We start from the raw sequence: 24,329 nt of genomic DNA on the forward strand, positions 1-24,329 counted from the left end.
CTCTGAGATCATACTTGAAGACAGCAGAAATCTGTACCAGGTGCTTGAGGGGCCCTTCTTGTATAAATCGCCTCATTTCAGATTGTTGACGTGTTGCTCGGTGCATTCAGTTCCTACAGCCTGAATGACTTTTTCCTGCATGTGCCAGCAGTGGCTAGTGACCCGTCTATCATAGATTTACACTTTCTTGGGTTCATTGACGAAGCTGCGTTACCAGAGAGAAGACGTGAAGCTTTTTGTGTGAGTTTTATTGAGAGATGAGTGGGAATGGAAGCATGTGCGTCAGATGCAGTAGTTATTTTAACACTCAGCATCAGGTAACTCACTCATCTGCTGTTTAAATGGTGGAGAATGCATAATCAGGGTCAAGTGTGGCTTTAGTGTATTTTCTTATCTCTCTCTCTCAGCTTCTCCCACTTGCCACGTGAGGAATAAAATAGTCTTTTTTTAAAATCTTGCTGTGTATTTGTACAGTAGTTACAGTAGACACATACAATGGGTTTGTGTTCACACTGTAAAAGACCGCTTTTTGTCCTTTACTCCACGTTTAATTAGATTCTGAAGTGAACAAATGACAGATTTGGTTGGCATACTTCCAGTTTCAGGCAACAATTGTTCTCTTGTCACATTAACATCTGTTTAGCTCAGCTTAAAATAACATTTGTCAGTTTTATTTTAAAACGATGAAAAGTCCAGGAATACTGCACTTTCCTGGTGCCCGGTTTCCTGGTTCTTGGAAATTAGTACCAAACACAAAGTACAGCTGAGGCTGATGGGAATGTCATTAGCTAAGCAGATATTTGGTCATAAACCAAAGTATTGGACAAATTACAATTCTGATCAGATTTTGACCATTTCACTCACAGCCACAAATGTCAACCTCATGGTAGAGCTAGAGCAAAAGTCAGGGGATCAACAAAGTCAGTAGGATACATCTCCTGGGGACCATGAATTACCATCAGACCATCAGTAACAAATTTCATAGCAATCCATCCAGTAGCAGTTGTGATATTTCTGTGTGGCCTGAAGTGGTGGACTGGCCAACAGACTGATGTTGCCTTTCATTCAGGTGTGCTGCTGGTGTAGGTGAAAAACTAAAATAAAAAGAAGGAAACTATAAGCAAAAAGCAAACGTTTTATACAGGCTCCTGAATCAGTATCACTGTGCTCATTGTCAGAGACATCTTTTTTCCCCCTCTGCACTCTGTCACACAACCAGGCATAAATTCTGTTTGTATTAGCTGACATGATGGCAAATAGGAATCAGGGGTTGCGCTGATATCCACTAACTGGCACGCGACCGAGCGCAGACTGACATGATATCAGCTGCTTTGAGGCATTCATTGCTCTTCATAGATCAGTAAACACACAGCCTGCTGTGTTTGTCAGAGCGGCTGAGTACAAAGCTGACCTTCCCACAAACCCAATTACCTTGTCACTGTGGAAGCCACACAGTTATTGCCAAACACACTTCCCATTATTTCTCACTTAGACATGTGGATATGGTAGACGCACGTCACACGGTTTCCTGTGTCCTCATTGTGCTCCATATAGAAAATGGACTTGAAGGATTGTCCAGCACTTAAACCTCATAACTTACAGTAGAGTATGCAACAGTCACTGCCTCATTGGAATAAACAAACTGCTTATTCATCTCTACCCTCATCTCTGTTTGGTCATCACTGCTCTCCCCAGGGTTCTTCATGGTGAACTCTTACCTCAGACATTACCTAAATACTATGCTGCTACCTGGGTCTGCTGGAGAGGGAGAAATCAGGCCTTGTGAAAAAAAAAAGGATCTGTGTCTGGGGGAGTCTGGTGATATGGAGTGGGTGGGAAGTAGCATGGGAGCTATTTTCCATCCCAAACTGTCACTTCCATCTGCTCGTTGTGACATTTCTAAGGCTTCCCTTCACTTGTTGAATAAAGATAACTGCCAGCTGTAGCTTCATATTTAATGGACGCATATGAGAGTGGTATCAACCTTCTCATCTAACTTTTGGCAAGAAAGCAAATAAACGTATTTCCCAAAATGTTGAACTGTCCCTTTAATGAGCGTGTTGGCCTCAGTTTGCCTGTTTGCACATATTTACTTTGTTGCTGTTCTTAGCTCTCTAGGACTTTAAGTTCCCACTTAAATAATCTGCTAAAGAGGTTTTTTTAACTTCATGAACTTTGATCCTGATGCTGTTAGCTGTGTACTCAGTTAGTGTTTGATTAATGTCTGGACTTGTCCAACATGATGACATTACTTTTAAGGGTTTATGATTTTCACAATATTCTTTAAAGTCAAATCCTACTAATGTATAATAAGTAAAGAAACAGTAAACAAAACAGACAAATACATGGTGGGAAATGCTGTTTCAGGAACTAAACAGTCCTATTAGAGTAAGATTTACTCTCTTTACAATTTGCATGTTTGAAGTTAAGATGGTGGGAATGGGGTTCAGTCCAAAAATTCATGCTCTTGTGTCTTGAAATGAGTTGTTCCTAGCAAAGAACACAATTGGCTCATTTCCCTGGGAAGGTGGAGCTTTTACTCATTACAAATTTCCTGAAACTCCAGCAGCAGATGACTCTCAAAATTATTAGAAAGACTGAGCATTAGGCTCGGTCACCAGCCGGGTTCTTAGAAACACACACACTTTGACTTACACTTTGCATGTTTTGTATGTGTATATTTTTCAATTCTGTGTCTTTGACTGCGCTTTGTTTTTGCCAATGTCTTTCTGTCTACCTTTTTCAGCCCACAGTGGGTGGGAGCAAGGGAAACACCCTGTACAGCCCTAAACACACAGACAACCACACCACACTCCTACATTCATACCTTTGGTCAATTTAAAGTATACCGCCTGTCTGATTTTAATGTATTTGGACTATAAGAAAACAGAACCAACACAGGAGTTCCATACAAACTCTAGAATCTGAGAAAAGTCAAACTACACTTTCTTTAGCTCTCCATCCTGGAAGTTTGCACTAATAGCAAACATATGTGGATTTAACTCACTGAGGTGAGTCATCATTGTTTGCTGTATGTGTTTCGACTTCCTGCTGGCTTTGTATGGCATCGTGAAATGAAATAATGCCCTGCAGATGTTGAAATAACCAGTAAGTTATATTCCCATATCTCACAATTGTTTTTTAATATCACCTATAATCAGATTGATAAGTGTTTATGCTGCTCGACAAGAGGCTATTTTCAACAAGTGCACACAAAGGAGTTTATTTGCAGCAGCCTCTTTTTTTTTTATTTTGCAAACCAAATTAAATGAAAATGAGTTTAAGCTCTCATAGTATAATTGAGTATTTTAGAGTGAACGTTGGAATGGGATCATTGTGCTGTGCTGGGTTTGTTCCCTTGGTAACCTGGTAACCATGACTGCGGCTCTTTGTTTTTACACCACTCTACCAAGTTCAAGCACCGTTGGCGACGATATTAATCACCACTCACACATCAAATATGTTTTAATATGAGTATGCTGACTCATATCTGCCCATGAAGTAGAGTCAGACACACCGTTTAACAGAGCTCCACCTGTTTTGTGCCACATTGTGTTCCCACCCTCCTGACATTTAAAGTAGTCTACTTAAACCGATCCATGCTTCAGAAACACTTGTGAAAAAAATACCGGATTTAGCCTCTCCCATGATAGCTTATCCAGGTGTGGGGCCTGTCTGTATTTACAGTATAAACTTCATGATCCTGAATGGTTAGAAAACAGTGTGGTTATGGTTATTTCTGGCTAGCCAGCATGGAATAACTATTTTAGACCTGAACATGAAGATTACACACCCGTCATCACGCCAATAAAAAAAAAGACATTACAGTAAAATGAACACCCTGTCTGTCACAGAAATTGGTTGGACAATTGGTCAGTAATTTTGCTCTTTTACATGATGAGATCTTGTTTTAGAGCAGAGTCTTGTTTCTTGGATTTTGTGTTTATTCAGATAATTTTTTTAAAGGATTTATTCAAAGGTGAGAAGCAACACAGCACTGTATTTTGTTTTAATTTTTTAAGGGGTATTTTTTGGCCTTTATTGTGAAAGTGGATCGTGATGACAGGAGGGTGAGAGGAGGGATGACGTCTAACAAGTGTCCCTTGCTGACTCTACTGCAATTATTAGTTTTAGCTTTATGGAAGGGGAAAGAAAGTTTTATACTTTCAGATGCAGCCTTACAGCATGAAATTAAAATAAAACCTGGACAGATACAGTATACTCCTTTTTTTACTGACACAGTTTTATCATCATCAGTTTTCATCATAACGCCACACTGAGATACTGTAAAGAGGCTGCCCATAAAAGTTATCTTCCTTTCAGATCTCATCAGATGTGTCCCAGATTATTTTCACAACATTAATTTAAATGGTTGTCAAAAACCCCGAGTGGATTTTCCTTGTAATAGTTTGGTTTGGCAGGCACAGTCTTCTTCTGTTGCCAGAAGAAACTCCAGCAGTTAAAAATAGACCAATAAAGTTAAGCCCCAATCCTGTAGGTTTCCATGATGCTGATTTACCTTTTCCATGTTTATTTTCCCCATCTTTCTATGATTAATTCTCAGTTAAAAATGATGTGAAAGATTTACCGTAAATTGACACCGGAAAACTGACCAGTCGGTGCTGTCAAAGTTTTTTTCAGTTTGAATAATGGGGCAAGGAAGCGGACAATAGATTTTAGAGTTGCATCATACAGACTTGAAAATGGTTTTGTGACTCAGGCCGTAATACATTCATTTAATTCATCAGTCCCAGCATACTACATGGCAGATACAGCCTCCTAACATTCCCTTTACGTGACTGATTTCCCAGATGGAGGTACTAACCATTTGTGTTTTTTGCTTTGGTAAGGTCTTGGGCAACAGTTTCTATTCCTGATGTTTGCCAATAGTGTTTGGACTAATCCAAAGCCATTAAGATATTACCATCTTAAATCTGAATTGCATGAGACAGTATCTGTTATTATTAACTACATACTGTTTATTATAATAAGGCACCTTTAAAACTTAAAAGTCTCAGTTCATGCTTCACTGGATGCCCTGTATTAATACAGAAATTAAAACTTTATTATTCTTTATTTGCCCAATAATGGGAGTTTGTCAATATAAACAATATCTAAATATCGACAAGAGTGATGATCCCCCTTCAGAACACGTTCAGTCCTGCAATTACACATTTACTTGGATGGAACATTTGCAACACTACAAACATACACATTTGAATGCAGTACTTTTGACTGTATCACAGTATTTTTATCCTGTGATTTTCAATTTTTAGTTATTACTACTAGTAACTTATCACATATTTTCACATATTGCATATCTAATACATAGATGGTGCCAAAACAAGGGGGTAAAGTCTCATGTAATGTCTTGTTATGTAATTATAACTGAAAATTTTTAAGAAAAGCAACAAGAAAACACAGGAAATTAGCTTAAAGTCCAGTCACGATCTGACTGGCACCCAGTTTAAGATGACGGTCTTTTGTCCACCCATCTGCATGCAGTTATACACATCACACAAAAATGCACAGCTTGTCGTCACAATAGGCTCATTTTCCTGCCTGCATTCTGTATTAGAGCAGGAACACCACAGGCAGAAGCTGTTATGCTAAGTTCAAAAGTTCTTAAATTTAAAGTGTTTGTTAAAGTGTTTGTTGCTACAGGGAACCAGTTTTCCTACAGGCATAAAAAATCATTTAATTTGATCCTGTTTTTCTGTGTGTGTGTGTGTGTGTTGCTCTATGTTTATTTGTGTTGTCTGTGTTTTCATTTATCTCAAAAGTTCAAAATTTTACAGACTACACCCTAGTGATAACACAATAAGGTAAACAAAAAGAAAAGGTCTGTGCAAGTTATCTTCACCCACATACAGTTGTGCCTGATCAGGTCTCTACATGCTTCTTTTTTTTCCCCAAAATGATCTTAGAGTTAAATTGGAAATGAGTCATGAACATCTGCCCTAACAGAATGTTGTGCACAAAGTGAAAGGAATACTATTCCATACATGTCTAACATCAGTTCACACAGCAATGTGTGAAAGAGTGACAGTTAAAAGTCAAGTCCATCTGTTCCCTGATGAAAAGAGTTTTAGTTTGCTTAAGAAAAAAAAACACATCAGTGTTTCTTCACTTAATCTCAGTTACTGTATGTCCAGGTTCAGAAGAAGCCTCATTACACATCACTTCTGAGTGAGAGAAAAGAGGGTGGGTTGGAGAGATAGTCTCTGTCATTTTCCATGAGTGTGAGAGTGGTGTTAATGACTTCGCCCTCACCTCTTTAAGGGCTGTGTGTTTGAATAGGAGTTGGCTGCGGCGGTAGGAGAGTGTGGGAAGGGGAGAGTGGCGAGGAGGTGGTTATGATAGACGGCATGAGAATGGAGGTAAGGGGCTGATTTACAAATGGGAGGCTGCTGTGACTCACAGGCTGTGAGTGGCTGCTAAGGTAGTAAACAAACCTGCCTGTGGAGGTGCTCAGTGGGTGGCTGCTGTCTCCATGGCAACTGGCCCTCACACTCAGATGCTTCCCAGCAAAATGAACTCGTTTTTTGGAAAAATACACACACACACACACACACTGTATTTCAAAGCCTTGCACTTCTGCCCTGTGAGCTTCCCATTTACAGTGTTCATTCCAGCTCAAGACTTGAATCAAACCTAAATCTAAATTTTGACATAAATCTTCTGACAGTAAAGAAACAGTTTAACATTGTGGGAAATTTGCTGTCTTGTAGATAGTCAGATAATGAGATTGACACCGTTTTCATGTCTATATGCTAACTGGCAGCTGGTTCTGTTTGATGGTGGAAAAATCCAGCTGCCAACTCACTACACATTATACCCTGTTTGACAGAGCCATACATTTCCCAAAATGTAACTATTCCTTAAAGGAATTCTCATACCAGCTTGCTCATGAAATTGTGAAGGTTTAATTAAATTAAATAAAATGTAATGTTATTTACATTTTTGTTTATTTTTCATTTTAGTTGCTAGGCAGGTCCTCAAGCTATAGCTCCTCCTGGAACCTTTTTAGTGTTATGACCTGTCTGACTGCTATCTCCTGCTATTGCGTGGGCGACCAAACTAGATTCCCCTCTTACTTTATTAAACAGAGCAACAAGATAATCTGTTTGCTACAGAAGATGAAAATCACACACACACACACACACACACACACACACACACTTATTTTACTACCCCTGTGGGGTACACTCATTAATATGATGCATTCCCTAGCTGCTGACTAAATGCCTAGCTAAACTAACTAAATGTCTAACCCTAACCCTTACCTAAACCTTATTCGAAGCTGAAACCCAAAACCAAGCCTTAACCCTCAAAAAGCAGTCGCTACTTATGGGGACCTCACTTGTGTCCCCACAGTGACACAAGACCCTTTGGGTTAGTGTGCATTCAGGTTTAAGTCCCCACTAGGATATAAAAACAAGCACATGCTCTCTCTCTCTTTCTCTCTCTCTCTCTCTCTCTCTCTCTCTCTCAAACACACACACACACCACACACACACAGAGTTCATATATTCCATTCACTGTAACCCCAGAGAAAAGGAGTCATCCATTCACCTACTTGTGAAGTGGAACCACTGAGGCCACATATTATTTAGCAGCTATGACAGAGCATATGAGCAAGTCTTCTTCTTTCTTCCTCCTACATTTTTCCAGTCCCCAGTAAGCACATTCTCCACCTTCTCTACAAGTGAATTTTCCATGGAACAAAACACAAATCTTTTATCTCAGAAAACTGGCAAAATTTTATTCAATGCACTTAGTTTCACATACAGTACTTAATATAAAAAAAAAAAAAAAAACATATAAAAAGACAAATCAGTTTTCACCAATAATTTTCACAGCAAACATTCACATAATAAAAATTCACTTTTAATAAATAAGAAATAAATAAATATTAATGCTACGGAGAAGACTTAGCATCTCTCCCAGTGGTAGTTTTGTTGTGTGAAACTCATTTCTCTCTCCATTTCATACTTTCTGCCACTGTGCTGCTGTTTACACAGCCCTCTGTGTACAGTACATGTGTCTCTTTCAGAGGCAGACACCACCTGTAGCTCAGTCTGTGTCAGTCTCTTCTCACGCAGTGTCCTTTAGCTTCCAGCTTGGACCCTGATCATATTTGGAACCTCAGATCTCCAAAACAACTCCACATGATACTGCATGAAACTCCTTGGACTGAGATATTTGTTCCATCTGAACCTTTGCAGCCTCTGTTGTGCGTCAGTAAGCTTATGTCCATTTGAGGAGTGATCGCATCACATCTGCTGCTTGCTAGATTAAAAAAAAAAGTCTATTAGCCCATCTTGGGCTTTCTGTTGAGCTCCAGGTAAGTGGGGGACTTGAGGAAGCGAGGGTAGCAGTCCTTCTCCATCAGGGTGTAGATTCTGGCTTGGGCCAGGTCAAAACAGGACTGGCTGGGACACTCCATGTTCTCCTTTGTGATGGCTTTGGTTACATGGTCCAAATTTACCTTTAGAGGAATTGAAGAGAGGTGATTATCTGCAATTTACAGCAAGTTAGAAGAAGCCAGAGGAATAACAGAGAGTCATAATGTCTCTACTTTTACTTATTTGATATTTACCTCTCGTGGTGCATCAGATCCGATAAACTCGTCATATATTTTCTTAGCCTTCGTGGCCAGTTTGGAGGGTTTAGTCACCCGGTAGTCCTCACAAGCCAAGTAGAAGGCAATGTTTTCCTCACTGAACTCTGAGACCAGGAATGCTCTGAACAGGCAAAGTCCATCTGGAAATAGGAGAAAGAGAAGAGTGTAGGTTAACATCTGGTGATCTTCTCAAAGTATTTGGAATGATCGAGAGGGTTAGGGTGTTAGGGTTAGGGTTATGGAGGATTTTACTTACTTTGGCTGGACAGCAGTTTCTCAAATGACTCCTTCCATTTCAGAGGTTCATCGACATTTAACCTGCAGCAATACAAAAACATCATTACAAAAAGTTCTCAAAATCACTGGTGTCCACTGTGATTTCACCGACAGGCTTAAACAGAGAATCTGAATGTTTGTCTTACCTCAGTTTGTCACTTTTCTTTAACTGTCCAGTGATGCTGTGATCTGACTTCTGTAGTAAACTTCCAAACAAAGCTTTCAGCTCCTTTGCCCTGCAAAGACAGAAGGAGAAAATGTTACAAAATTTAAAGTGAGTTAAGTCCATCTGTCCTGTTTTAGAAGTGTAAGAAAGAGCAAAAAATGTCAGAAAACCCTTGTGGATCTCACCTCTCCAGGCAGGTGATGGGCAATGATTCGAGTCCTCTGCACATGATGAGATGTTCAGCTGAATATTTCCAAAGGTTTTGACAAGTGTTTGTAAAGTGCTTTACAGAGCTGTCTTCCTTGTTGTAAGTGAGTTAGCTCTCAGCAGGTCTGCTGTGTCTGTGAGAGAGTGACTTTTTTATAGGCTAGTCCACACTGTGACATCACGCCTCTCAGCCAATGGGAGAAGACGTGTGGGAGGATGAGGAGACTCCTCGACACCAATTTTCCTCTGGGCTACTTCCTCACTACTGAACAACATCTGTGGTAGTGACAGTGACTGAGCTACTTCACAAGTTTTAAATGTTTTTGTGCTCACTCAGGGTGTGTGAATGGGTGCGTGTGCTGGCGTGTGTGTATTTGTGGTGCTGAAGGGTGTTATACAAAGAAGGTGTGCGTGTTCATGTATTCCAGTACTTGCTAGGAGAAACATTCACATGAGGGCAGAAAATCCCCTAAAGTGAGGACATTTTGACAGTCCCTGCCTGTAATAGAAAACTAAGTTTAGTCTCCCAACTCGGGTCAACAAGCCCTCAAATCAAAATGACTAAACAGGTTGTTGGTCGGTGAATTCCCAAATGACCCAAATACGAGTGATTTCGCAGATCTGGACAGAAATCAGGTCCTTCACGTAAGTAAAAGTCACACATTACACATTACACATTACACATGCTGTTCTGTCCTGTGAAGACCATGTATCTGCAAAACATTATTGAATGAGCTTTATTTCCAGCTTTGTTACAATGCTTTTGCTGTGAGTTTTAAAACATCTCTCTCAACATCTCTGTCAACCCATAAAATAATGTCATTTTTTCAGTTTGTCTGGAAAAATAAAATTTTTTTGAGATCCATCGTTTTCATTAAACAACAATGCTATATTAAATAAAAGAACAGAAATATTATCAGTAAATTATAAATACTCACAATGAAGAATAATCAGTTTTAGAGTGTCATATTCCTGTTATTGATATTATTGGATCAATATAAATAATATTATATATATAAATAATATATATTTTTTTTACTTCTTTATATGTTACACCATCTTGTTACAACTTTTTAAAGTAAATTCTAAATCTGCAAAGTAACTTGTGACTTTAGCTGCAAAACAAATGGAATGAAGTAAAAAGTACAACATCTATAACTAAAGGAAACAGTAAAGGACTGGAAGTAGCAGACAAATATTTCAGTACAGAACATTCCATAACAAATTTTTCCTAAAATTATACGAGGTCACCAAACTTTATGAACCAGCTGTAATGATAAAAGTGAACTTTCTCCCACAGGCCCAACAAAACTAACAGAGAGTTCAGATTTTTACAGAAAAAGTGCAAGACAAGACCAAATTTTAAAGCAGAGAACATAAAACACAACAAATTAAAAAACAAACAAAAAACAAAACAAAACTGAAAGCAGTATTAAACGTACAGAGCAGCATCAGAATTAAAATAGAACAAAATAAAGCACAGAGGGAAATGATTAAACTTCAATACAGAGAATAAAAAAAGCATAAACTATTTACTGGATTTCCCCAAACAGCTCACATATTATTACAATAACATATTATTAGAATAGTTATTCTGTGGGCTCACGAGTCCCATATTTACTTTATTTATTATCTTCAATATTTTCCTCGGTGGTGGGAATGTGGGTCTCATTTATGGGAGATTTAACAAAGTTCCTCCCAAGTACTGTCACAAAAATGTGTGTTTATTCTGCATATGCTATTAGGAAGTGCTTGCACAATCCCTGTCTGACAGTGACGATTATTCTTTTCTGCCTTTTTCTGGCAAGGCGTTATGACCAAGCAAAGCTAACTATGGCCATACATAGCCTCAAAGTGGAGAAAGCTATTGTTTATTGAATTAGAAAAATCTATATTTAGACTAGTCAGCTAACAGTAAGCTCTGCTAATGGTTTTTTTTTTCATTGAGTTTACAGGAAAAAGCACAGGAAAGGGAAAATCAGACAGCCAGTGAGAAGGTAGTGAGCTCATTTAAAGTGTCTGAGCCAGCTTCCTCCGGCGGCACCCGCGAACAATACTTACTGCTTTGTCCAACACACAGTTCTGGGTGTCAGCGGCAGGTCACTTCAGCCTAAAATAATGAGTTGCTCCCCTGATTCTTCTACTGAAACATAGTCTGATAGGTCTAACAGGAAGAAAAGAACTTCCTCGGAGGAAAATGCTCAAAAAGGGGGCGTCCAGCAATATTATTCCCTGAGGAAGAAGAGTCAGTAATTCAGCTTTTTTGGTACAATAAGGATGTGGCATTAACGTGGCTCCACTGTTAATGCCACAAAACTGTACTGTTGATTTAAGTGATTAGAATGTCAAAGCAGCTTTATTTACAGTACAGCTATAAAAAAAATAAATGTTTTTTAACCAAAGTTACAGCATTTTACATCGGCTTTTATGCACAGTTTCAACTTACAAAACTTAACACAAACATTTATAATTATGGCAAAATCTCACGTCACATAGAATGAAAGCATCTGTACCAATTCGGCTTCTGTCACACACAGAGCAGTTTATCAGAGCTTCAAAACACTGAATGTATTAATTTTTAAATTCTTGTTGCACTTCAAAATAAAATGCCTTATATCAAACAAAGCTGTCAAACACTAAGTCTCATCAAAACAGACGACGCAGTGGTCGTTTACACAAGATTATACAAACAGCACTGAGAACTGTACTATTTGTGCAAAAGTCAGTGTTTGAAAGGAGGAAACTGTAGATAATGAGGTCTAGAGACTGACTTTATAGTAATATTTAAATGCAGGTTTTATTGTCTACAATAAAGGAAATGCTTGAGAGTGTGTCATATGAAACAGGCTCACTTACATTGTTTGACAACCCATCAACTTGTCTTTTGCATAAAAAATAAAATAAAATGAAATAAAAAATGGCACAGACAATGCATTTTCTTTTTACCAAATGAATGAAGATTTAACTTTGTGTTGTAGAAAATAGCAGAACACTAAACTGAATGACAAGCTCCAGACACCTTGCACTTTGCCCGATGCACAATATCACAAGTCTAAGTACCATAAGTAGGATGAAGTTCAGAGCCTGAGGAGCAGTCAGTCTATTTTCACTCTGGGATCAATGTTTTTCAGGACATCATAGCTCCAACATGTTCCAGCAGAGCCTTCCGTTTTGGTGATACTTGACATCTTGTAAACATGTTTTCATTGGCCACTGCTCATCACGGATTTTGTACAGGACAAAACATGATCTGGACATGTTTCTTGCAACCAAAACATGCCATTCTGATTCATATCATAGTCATGTTCTTTCCATTTACAGAGGCAGTGTTTGATCATTGCAGATATTGGATAACATTGTGAGATTTAACACTTAATTTTCACACTGCAATGGGGATAGCTCCAATTAATTTACAATTCTGCTAAATACAAAATAATTGTCTTCTTGTGTTACTCCATCATTGCTGCTTTAGAATTCACATCTTATTCAACTGCAGATGTTTGCTGCTGACATGCTTTCTTTTAAAGCCTCACCTACTAACACCAAGACACTATTAGCTTTTGTGTTGCTGCTTTTATACAGACACAACTCCTACTTGTGCACGACCCTCCTTCAGTGACACATGGCATAATTGATGTTATATCATCAGAAAGTCTTTGTTATCTAACAGCAGAATAGGAATAGAAAAGAATAGAAAATGTAAAATATAAAGAGTCTTAACTTAAAGAAAGAAAAACAAACAAAACAACAAGGATACAAAAATCCGAAGACAAACAAAAGGTCACACTGAAAAAAAAAATAGTCAAGGTCAAAAACACCATCAGGATCAACACAGGCAGGCAAAGAACAGAGCACTGAAAAGCTAATGAGGGACTAAGGAGGGAATGGGAAACAGGTGAGCCTGTGGGGAGGAGGTGCAACAGAACTAGCACACATAAGCACAAACAGCTGGACTGTATGAATGAAAGGATGAATGAGCTGACTGAAACTCAAATCCATGACAGATGTGTAGTCCCACCTTCTTGTGTCCAGTGACACAGATACACTGACTCTCTGATCGACAGCGGTGCACTGTGTGTATTTTGTGTGTGTGTTGTCATTCTTGATTTGGTTGCAATCTGGGTTAGCCCACAAAGGCATGAGTAAGACTGTTACAAGGTTACTGACATACACACATACACTTGCTTATGTCATCTTTGGGAGCGGATGTTTCAAAGCCCCCATTAGAGGACATTCAGATATTATATAAAAATATTCTTAGGCTCATAAAGGTGGTACAAAAAAAGTCATAACAGCATAAGCGTGATAACACTATTCACTATGCTTAACATTTAGGCCATTAACTGTTGTCCAGAATTGGGTCATTTGAACAACATGAAGCTGACATTTCATTTTCTGGCCCAGTCTTGCTCCTCACCATTCATCTCTCACAGTCACCAACTTTGGCCCAGACATGTCTATTTTTTACATGAAGAAAAGTACAATAAAACAGGGTCTGATACATTTTCAAGGCTTTTCAGTTTCAAAAGCAGACAAAGAAAAAACAGAATAAAAAACATATTTCATCTAAGTTTAGATGAAGAAAACAGTATGTCAGCAACATGTAATTTAGAGGCAGAATAAAATAACAGCTGCTTGTTGTTTTCAAATTATAAAGATATTTATTTTAAAAACCTAACTGGATCTTAACTCTGGAGCCTTTAGCATTGATTGTGAGAAGGGGAATACTACACAAGTGAATTAAAGAGGCTATGATAAAAATGTTTATATTAATGATAGATTACATGACTACTTCTAGAGGTGTTTAGCAGAAAAGCTCTAAAAAACCATCCATATGCTGCCTGCTCAACATAAAATAGTACACAGACTAAGAGAGCAACTAGTGGAATTAGCAGCTAAAGAGCCAGATATTTTTTAAGAGCTGGTGGAAATAAAAAATAGAGCTAAAAGGAGAGTTAATATTGGACGCGCATATATTCAGTGGACACAAACATGACTGAAAATATGTGCCACTGTTGCTCTATGTCTGCGGAGGACCAGCTGGTGTATCTTTTTAGCAGGTAAGTGTAAGAAGACAATTTAAACCCAGACCGGGCATGGCCCACTCCGCCACTAACAATATAAACTACCAAACAAAATGCAGTAATAAAATGCAAATAGCTATTGTTGTACAGCATATGACTTGCATTACTAATCCACAGTATGTTACTGGGCACTACCATAATAGAGTGCACTTTACATTCAGTACATATTAAAATTATGTTTTTCCTTTTAGGCTCCATCATTAACTTGGTGTGTTTTGTGTGTGTATGTATTTTGTTTCAGTTTGTTTTTGTATTTATTTATTTATTTATTTTGCTTGAACTGTCGCTGAACCTCAGCCCTCTGCCCATATATGCTGTACAGAAAGAGAGAGAACCAAGCTGTTAAGCAGAGATGCAGTTTGAAGCTTCAGCACAATGAGTACTGTGTTTAAGAACTTTCCTCCTTACTGAACTTTGTGCAGGAAAACATCAGCTGCAAGCTTTTAGCCAGGCCAGATTTATTTAATGTACTGGTTCCAGCCAAAATATGTCAAATTTATCTCAATTCACTCATCTTAAAAACTACAAAACCTTATTATATCCCGATATTCAGTAAAGATTGTGTCCATATTTTTTTTTAACTTGAAGAACCTATGGCATACTTAATTCAAGTTGGTTAATGTTGTATGGTCCTTGTTAATTAATTTCATAATCAAAACTCTGTTGTAATAGTTGTTATCTTGATGCACTGGGGAGTGACTCTGCTTCCTGTCCCGCTCTGGCTGTGATGATTTTTGTCCAAAGTCAGACCATGGTTTCTGGAAGGGTCTTTCGCATGCGGGAAGTACACAGCACCATGGAATTCCCAGTTAGTCTGTCCATTTCCCAGCTGACACGACCCCGGCCTCTGTCTGGAAGACTTCCAAAAACAAGCCTGTTTCCTCCTTCTTCACTAGTTCTCCTCCCTCTCTGCTACTACTGAAGCTCACATGTTTAGGTTTCATGTTTTGAGCTTGTAAGAAGTCTGATCCAAAGTCAAAACAGAGAACAGCAAAAACACTGGGCATTTATTGGATCATCTCTTGCTTTGGATAGCATCTTTTTACAATGTGCAGTTTTCAGACTGAAGACAGTTCGAATGGCACCACCTGGCAGTGTACAGAGAATCCACAATCTGCATATTCACTCAGTTACCTATCTGACAGAGCAGGTGGAGGCTTACCTAATGCATCCCAACAAAGAAACCTTGCCTACAGCCACTAGTGGTGCACATGATCCTATCTTTGTATCATCAAATGTCAACTGACCATAGAACATCTGGAGATGTAGCAGCAAGGATGACAAATCAATGTTAACTAGCTCCAGCTTCAGCGGAATATCAATGACTGCACATGAAAAAGAAGAGCCAGTGTATCCACTGCTTCTGGATACTCCCATCTGTCTCAGTAGCTTTCTGTACCTGCCAGCTACTGAAGTTGAATGTATTTTTAATTATAACACACTGGCTTTTATAAATACATGCATGAGTTATTTTTCACCCATCTGGTATCAGGCTGCATGAGTTTGCTCTTGTAATCTGGAGAAAAAAAATCGTAGCATGTTGACGGATTCATATTGAAATCAACTTTCTTAGCCCAGCTATAACTGCACACTGTGAACACGTTTGGTAAGACATTTAGAGCTTCTCTTTATCCTTGGAATAATTACAGATGGCTGCCAGTAAAAAAAACAAGGTTTCATTTTTTTTCCAAAGAATACTCTGCAGGAGGTTAATACGTTTGCACTCGCTAGCACCGAAAAAATATGCCCGCAGCAAGGCTAGCAATGCACCAGCAGGACATTGGTAGACACACACCTAATTGGGTACATTGCCAGAAATCCAGCAGCAGGCAAGAGAAAGCTGTTTTATGGGAGATAATCAGGGTCACTCTATACTACTAATGTGCCTTCTCTTATTCTGAAATATGGTTGTCTTGTGATACACTAGGGTGAGTAGGAACAAAAGGTTAATGAGGTGCCAGTAAACAAAACAGAAATGTCACATCAGTGTGATGAGGGTACTGGTGTCTCCTCACTCAAGACAACAAGTTTGGCAACATGTCAACATGTTCTTTTTAAGAAACAGAAGACAGGAACAGACAAGAATGGTGAACAGTATACAGCTAAAAAAAATCTATTAAGTAATTGCAAATCAGAGCGCAACATCACAATATGTAAATAGATAATTTAGTAGTTAATCTTAAGGAATGGCACTGGGAAAAATGGTGCCTGCAGATTTATAGTTATTACTATTATCAAGCAACATGGCACAAATAACACAATGACATGCTTTACTTAAAGCTTAAAAAGGAAAAGAGCATTCAGGAAAGTAAATCAAATTGTTGGATTATATCTCACTAACAACATCATGTCTAGAAAACAGCATTTGGGTTTTTTTTTTCTTTCCATTACAGCAAAGTGAATAAGTAAATGTTTGTCTGCTTTTAAGCTCTGGGGCTTTTTGGGGGACGAATAGAGAAGAATATTCTGGGACAAGACTGTTGAAAGTATCTGGGCAAGCACATCTGTTGAGAGCTCGGCCTGCTTGGCAACACTCGAGTGTGGAAACCTTGGCTGAGCTCTTCTGAGAAATGAACTGTGAATGTGGATCATTACAACAAGATGTAGGGTCTACAGCCATGCTAATGGCTCTGTGACGCTGTTCTTCTTCACAGTGGTGGTTTGAGCAAAATACTAACTTTGCATGCCAACAGGCTCATAACGATAATGCTAACAGATGTTTAGCAGGTAAAACGTTTGCAATTTCAGTTTAACACATTAGCAACATTTACCACACAACGCAAAATACAGCTTAGGCCGATGTCTGATGATTCAGTTTTACTGTCATGGTCATCTTCTTTTTGGCACATTATTTTTATAATGCCGCCTTTACATCATTTTGTGTAAACTGTATAATTACTGTCTGCAGAGTGGGAAGAAGTGTTCCTGTCAGCCTATGAATTGCAATTCCATGGTAGAGATGTTATGAGTTTGTGACTCAGCCAACATCTCCCACTTTGTATGAAAGGAACTACAGACATGTCAACAAACTGCTGGCAGAATGGCTGCAGATGCACCTCTACCAGCAGTTACATCAAAATAAAAATCCAATATTAACACTAATACAATCCAGTCAATTCATTTTAATAAGTCAGTAATTTAGCTTGTTTATCTGGTGTGACTACAAAGTTATCTCTAGGGCTAGCTGCCCTGGAATAATGCACTCCAAATTCAAGTTAGAACAAGGGGTGTATTTCCTCATGTTCTGCCGACATTGCGTGAATGTGGCATTACTCCGAGTTCCACCGTTGCAAATGAATGTACTATAGAGAGGTTTCATGGAGGTGGAGGTTAATCAATTTTGTGTGAACTGTTTAGATAGCTGAGCAAGTATTTAATTTTCAGGAGATAAAGAAGCAAAAAACCATGCATGACAAAACTCTGGCTGAATATTAAAATTTGTAGGTAAATCTGCATTAATGGTCTCTTTAGGCATACTCTACACTATGTAGAAAGAGGGGGTTCTTTACTGGTGATGGTTTTAATATTGAAAAACATCCAATTATAAACTGCACAGATGCAGTGTTCATTGATTTATTTTTAATTCTGAGAAATCACAGGGCTTCTGCCGGTAATCCTGTTGAGATCCATAATTTTGCCCTCTCTCTCTCTCCACGTGACATACCAGCTTTGTTCCATAATGAATGGCTCATTTCTCATGGAAAATAAATAGACATGGGTTTGGCTGTTAGGCAGATTGTGTATGTTGGAGCTACAGTTTGCTACTGGCCTGCAGGGAGTCCAGGAGAAGTTCAGAGAGAATTAACGTGCAGAATGATTGTTTTTTTTCAGCTCCAACACAAAACTGAGCTGTGAGCATTGCTGATAGCAGAGACAAGAGCACAAAGGGCGCAAAGAGTATAAGATCCCTCTCATTGCTATGTAACACAGAGCTGGAGAACAACAAGCTGGTATCTAATTAGCATTACTGAGTGAATAACTGGCAAAGCTGAGGTAAAAAAAAAAAAAGGATGGAAGTGTTGAGAATACTAAAATGAAGATATCTCATTCCAAAACAGGGAAGGTGTATCTTTGCCTCAGCTTCCTTTCTTCCTCTGCATTGACAGTCATGCACACAGCTCATGTTGTTACACATAAATAAGTTTACCTAGACAGACCTTAATAAGGTGCTCTGCCCAAAACACAGAGTAAATAAAAAATGAAAATAAATAAAACAAAGTTCCAGACACCTCCTGCTGTATGTTATTGGAGCTTATCAGTATTTGGCTGGAGAATATCCAAAGAATTCAAGCTGAGTCGACAGCAGAAGTAATAAAATCTGACGTTTATATGTTGAAGCTGCCACATTTCACTGTCTGCTTGGCTGATCTTTGGGTTTCCAAGAGAATTTAGTGGCTCTGCTGCCTGTAATCACTTGTGTCAAAGGCACAAGCAAAGCAATAAAGGAAGCATCCAAGTCAAGGTTAGTGTATGAGTGAGTACCATTTTCTACATGTGATGTAATGCTGGTAGAAATCTAACTGGTCAATCTGTGTTGTGGCGAAAAGATTGATATTTTTTTTTCTGCAGCAGTATATCTGTCAAAACACTTTCACTTTAAACAGAGGAATCCGATCAATGCACTGAGGAAGAGAACGAGTCTCTTTCTCTTCCTGTTTCCATGGACCAGATGTTTTTAACAATACATGGGAGCAGACATTAGCAAATTCCTCAGTGACCGAGGTGCACAGTATAACATGGAACAATTTGTATGCAGCGGTGAATACATAGACTTGTGTCCCATTGATCCGAAGGTCTTCAGATTCTGAACAACTCAAAGATTTGTGTCTTTTGTTTTGGTGTGTTCAACTTCACACTCAAGGTTTAGGGGGTTTGAAAAATACAGTGGTATTTCACTTATTATGTGGAAACAAATCTCCCATTTGAAAGTTTATTATTCAAGGAGAAACTAATGCAGACTTCTGTATTTTTAGGAACCCAGTGAAATTTTATGGGAAGACACAATACCTGCAGCACTTAGGACACAGGATCTGAGCATGACAAAGTCAGATTATGTATCCTAATGATCTGTGGGATGGGTTGTTCTTTTGCTTAATGTAATGTTGAAATTTTTTTCTAAATTGTGAACAGAACCAGGAGACAGATCACATTGGTCTTATTAATCTGAATTACTTGCTTTTTCTCTCAGTGGCTGATAAGAATTAACAGCAGATCATTCAGCCTCCTCTGGGCGGAATAAATTTTTGCCACTTAAAGATTACAGCAATTAATTTCACAGGAGCAAAAAGAGGACAGTTATTCATCTATCAACTTAGGAGAAATAAAATGTAGCAGTGTGACCCTCGGTTCACCACTTTGGTACAGACTGAAGTTTGATTCATTCAAGTGTAACAATATGCCTTTCAGCACTTGATCAGTTTGCTTTTCTCCTACTCTCTGTGTTCATATATACAATAATTTAACACAGGTGAATTCCCAATAAAGCTGTTCTCATTTACATGTCTTTCTGCTTCTGTTGTCAGACAGTGGAACAGTTATGAAATAGAACCTAAAACACAGCCCATTAAGGAAACATGTTAACCAGCAGTCACTTCCAAGCCATTGCCAAGCTGCTGCTCTAAACGGCTAAAATTCTGATTCACGTCTGTGTCAGCTGCCGTGCAGACACTTGAATGAGACACATAGAGAGGAGAAACGTGCTTGAGGGGGGAAATACTGTACTGGGGATACTGGGGAAATTATAAATATGCAACTTTTTTTAAAAAGTAAAATTTTTGTTGCTTTACTAAAAAAAAGTAGCAGTAATGGTCTACAGTATAATGTACAGTATCATACACAAGCTGCTCCTCAGTTTTGGTTGTGTATTTCCTGTTTTATTTTTATATAAGTCTTGTCCCTGGTGTATCTGGTACTTCTTTGTCTGGTTTCCCTCCTTTTTTGATTGGTTGCTCCGCCCAAATTGGTCTCACCTGTTGCCCATTACCCCTATGTATTTAAGTCTCCTTGCTTTGCCTTTGTTTCTTTGTTTGTCTGTGTCCATACCTGAGTCTGTCTGTGTCTGTACCTGTGTTGGTTCCAGTGTATACCCTCTGCCTTTCTTCCCCAAGTCAGCTCCCCGTATGTTTTGTTCTCTGGCCCTGGACTGTTCAAGTGATGAGTTTAATCAAATACTTTTAGTTCACTCATATGTTTACCCTGGGGTTTCTGCATTTGGGTCCTATTCCCTTGTGTTCTTGGCTGCCTGGCCTGACACCAACAACAGAATTCCAGTTAAAGTCTCCACATTTTCAGCTGCTCCATGAGGGAGCTCTGCAGGTTTATCTGAAGCAATAAAAGCAGTGACAAAGCAAAACTGATATTACAGTGTAACCTCTGTGGCTCGTCACACAACCTTTTCATTAGATCTCTACTCATCTTTACAGAGAAAGTGGAGGGCACAGGAGCAGAGGGGGCTGTGCCAGCGGCTTGTGTAGGACGAGATGGTTACAAAGACAGATAAAGATTATGGATTACTTAATGCCCGCCCCTTTAATTATCATAGATTCTACATTTACACAGTCTTAAGCACGTACTTAAAGTGATAAAGGCACCTGATTTGCTTTCATATTTTTGTATTGTCTCTAAAATACTCCCACTTGTGTTGAAAAGTTTCACCTGAAGTAATCCTTTCATGGGCTGCTCTTTTCAAAAAGCCCTTCTAAATCTTTGAAACAAAACAAAGTGTTTCACATTAAGAATGGAGGTGGTGGGAAAAGGTAGCATAATGACAGTTTCACAGTACGCCATCTTCTATTCAAGGTGTAGGAAGCCACAGCACAGACTGTACAACAATCAGTTTAAATGCTTTAAAACCTGCTCAAGGCCGTTGAATGCCAGCGTGAAATGTCCACCCACATAGCAACCGGTGCTTAGCTTCCTTTAAGACACTCAGCACTGCTGACTCTCCAAAGCTGCAGTGAGTCATTAGCACAGGTAAAATTGTAAACTTTCTTTTCGTTAGAAACACATCTGTCAGCGATCAAACTCACGAAAATAATGGAAAAATAGCAGACTTCAGATATCAAAAATGACAAAACACTTATATGAAAGGAATCCTGGTACGCAGTTTTCGTGCACCTTTTCCATAAAGTTAAATTAGTGACAGACACACAGTGGAGTCCAAAACTCTTAAACAACTTTACTAAACTTGAATGATTATGTCTACCACTCAACTGTAGGGGGATGTTCACCCACAAAAACCCAGTTTCAGAACCTGTGCAGGTGATTTCATTCCAGAAAGTTTGCAGCCGAAAAGTCTCTCTGATGTGTGGCCTGTTTATGCCATAAATAAACAAAAAAAATGTTTTTTTTAAATTTTAAAAAAATGTTTAATTTCATATGGCTTACACAAGAGCAATGTAAATAAATGTTATTTTTATGTGTACTTAACTTTGTTTTTTATTCTAACATTTCATGTTCATGTCATATGTAAAATGTATACTTTACTGGGTTGTAGTCATTGGTGTTGTCCATAAAAAGAGAGACAATGTCCTTTATTTCACTGCAATTTTGACAAATTTAAAAGTTTTGCATTTTTACCGTAAATAGACATTTGTTAGAGCCCCATAATTTAAAAATTGTGTATTCAGTTGAAAATTAGTCATTCTTTTGGTTTTTTTTTTGTGAGTGCCCAACTAAAATAAAGAAAATCAGAAACCAGTAAAGAGTTAATGTGGTTCTGAATTTGACCTTGAATTTCTCAAAACACCAATGATTGGATAGGAATAAATAGATTTATTGTTCTTTATTTATTATTGCTTTTATGGTTGTCATAATTTTCTTGTTACACCTCTTAAAGCTTTTAGAGACTGACAGCATTCCCCTTTGGGTGTTTTTCATCATTTAATTGAGAGTGAATGAGACAGCCACGATCAACAAACTTCCCATGTTGCCACATTCCAGGCTCAGTCAACAACCCCCCCCCCACACCCTCCCAAAGTTGTCCGGCTGCAAGCCATACAGTGTGGGAAATTTGTGCTCCCTCCGGAGGACTATCATGCATCACTTGGTGCAACCCAATATTTGTCTCATGAGTTGCAATATTTCATATCTACATCTACTATAAAGCATTGCGGAAATCCCATCCAGCTTCAGCAGCATCGTCTCTACTTTCCCCTGTGAGACGAGAGAATTCCTGGCAACATACTGAAATCCTGAAACCACTGAGGGTTGATTTTGAATTGCAAAAATACATTTCTTATGACTGATGTGAGCAAACATATACTGGAAATGAACCAAAGCTCATACATGCACCTGACCCACAGTATCAGCATTAATCACAAAGTGAAGATGCAACAGAGGAACCTGTCCTCCTCCCACTGACTGAGATAAGGCAGGTTGGCACGATTTCCCCAAATGTCATCCTAGTACAAACATACCCATGTCCTCAGCAAGTGACACATCAAAACATAAAAGCAAATTAAAAATTTGATGTCCTTTTGGTATCTTTTGCTCTAAAGCATCAAAGGGCTTACAAACACGAGACCACTGTGTGGAGATAATTCAAAAATGTCAAACACGTGCCTTTCCTTGTCTCATTTTGTTTGGGATTATCATACCAAAGTTTTACCCAAAGCCCACATCTGGTGAAACCTTGCCATGCACTGCAAGCCACTGGTGACTTGGAAGACCGTCATCCACACCACCCACCCACCCTTAGCTGTAATACCAGCACAGTCAATTTCAAATATTGTCTATTGTGACACAGATGGAGTCTCCATGACCATTTGCAGGGTTTTAGAAATACCAAGGCCCAAATGCTGAGCTTGCTGCTCCCCACCCACCCACCCCAAGAAGGGGTATGCTAGGTTACCATATGTTATATCTCTGTGGTGATTAGGCCTACATTGTTTGAATGCGGTAAGGTCAGTCAGGTTTTCTTGGTGCTGAACATCTCAGCTGAAAAACTGTACAAGTAGTAAAACTCTGTAGTTTGGGTCTGACAGGTTTGTTGACATAAACAAAGAACCACTGTGTTGAGTAAAGATTTCGTAGTAAAAGGATCATTCATTCCACCTCACACCAGCGATGAGAAAGTCGCTTATTTTGGCATTGTGTAATAGCTGTACAGCACCAAGGTAGAGTTTTTTTTTAACATAATAATTTCATGACTTTTATTATATACACCATGGAAAAAACACAGAGGTCTGAACTTCAGGGACGTCAGTAGTGGGTATGGGAGTCTCTGACAATCATTTCCAAATGTAGGGGTGTAGACCAATCTATGCCATGCATTAAAAAAAACAAAAGGTCAAGTCAGTTATTTCAAAACAAATTCTTTCAAATTAGACTGTGAAAGTTTATACTGGTGTTTTGATTCCACCATTTTCACAGTAACCACAGGGGGAATCAGAGCTGAAATGTGTTTTCAACATGTACACAATATGTATAAATGTTGTATAGTATAGTTCAATATGTATAAATTCATAGAAATTGTATTATCAGTGATATAACTTAGTAAGTAGATTGTCGTACTTGATCTTATTTCAGGGTCAACCATAGTCCATTGCATGACCTTTAAATGAGCTGCCATATGCCACACATCATGATTTTTCTCACGGCAAACACGGTCCCTTGGTGTTAGAAATACTTTCACTGCAGTGATGACAAATGGCCAAGTAACAAAAATCCGTCTGTGGTCTCACTGCTCACTCTTGTGTTCACCCTGGAGACCACTTACAAACCAGCATGTGACTGAAATCACTTACATAAAATTGTTGCTTCATGTTGGAGTTTTGTCTCATCTATCTATCTATCTATAAAAAGATTTCTTTGCTAAAACTGGAGAATAAGACACATTTGATGAGTGAAAAAGTAAAAAGAAAATATAGGTTTAAGAACAATCTACAATCTGAACAATCTGTTCTTAATGATCAATACTTAATTAAATAATTATAGTTATTAATATAATAAGCATTCAGATAATTCAATA

At 38.5% G+C, this 24,329-nt stretch overlaps 1 protein-coding gene across 1 annotated transcript; it reads right to left on the bottom strand.

The window, feature by feature from the left end:
• Positions 1-7,743: 7,743 nt before the first annotated feature.
• On the bottom strand, positions 7,744-9,395 carry rgs5b (regulator of G protein signaling 5b). Its single transcript, XM_041055208.1, has 5 exons — positions 9,254-9,395; positions 9,049-9,138; positions 8,883-8,944; positions 8,603-8,766; positions 7,744-8,491 (listed from the first exon to the last, which is right to left on the bottom strand). The coding sequence occupies exons 1-5, from the start codon at positions 9,295-9,297 to the stop codon at positions 8,315-8,317; spliced, it is 537 nt and encodes a 178-aa protein (XP_040911142.1). The 5' UTR covers positions 9,298-9,395; the 3' UTR covers positions 7,744-8,314.
• Between the last annotated feature and the right edge of the window lie 14,934 nt (positions 9,396-24,329).

This window comes from Toxotes jaculatrix, chromosome 14 (genome assembly GCF_017976425.1).
Source record: "Toxotes jaculatrix isolate fToxJac2 chromosome 14, fToxJac2.pri, whole genome shotgun sequence".
NCBI lineage: Eukaryota > Metazoa > Chordata > Actinopteri > Toxotidae > Toxotes > Toxotes jaculatrix.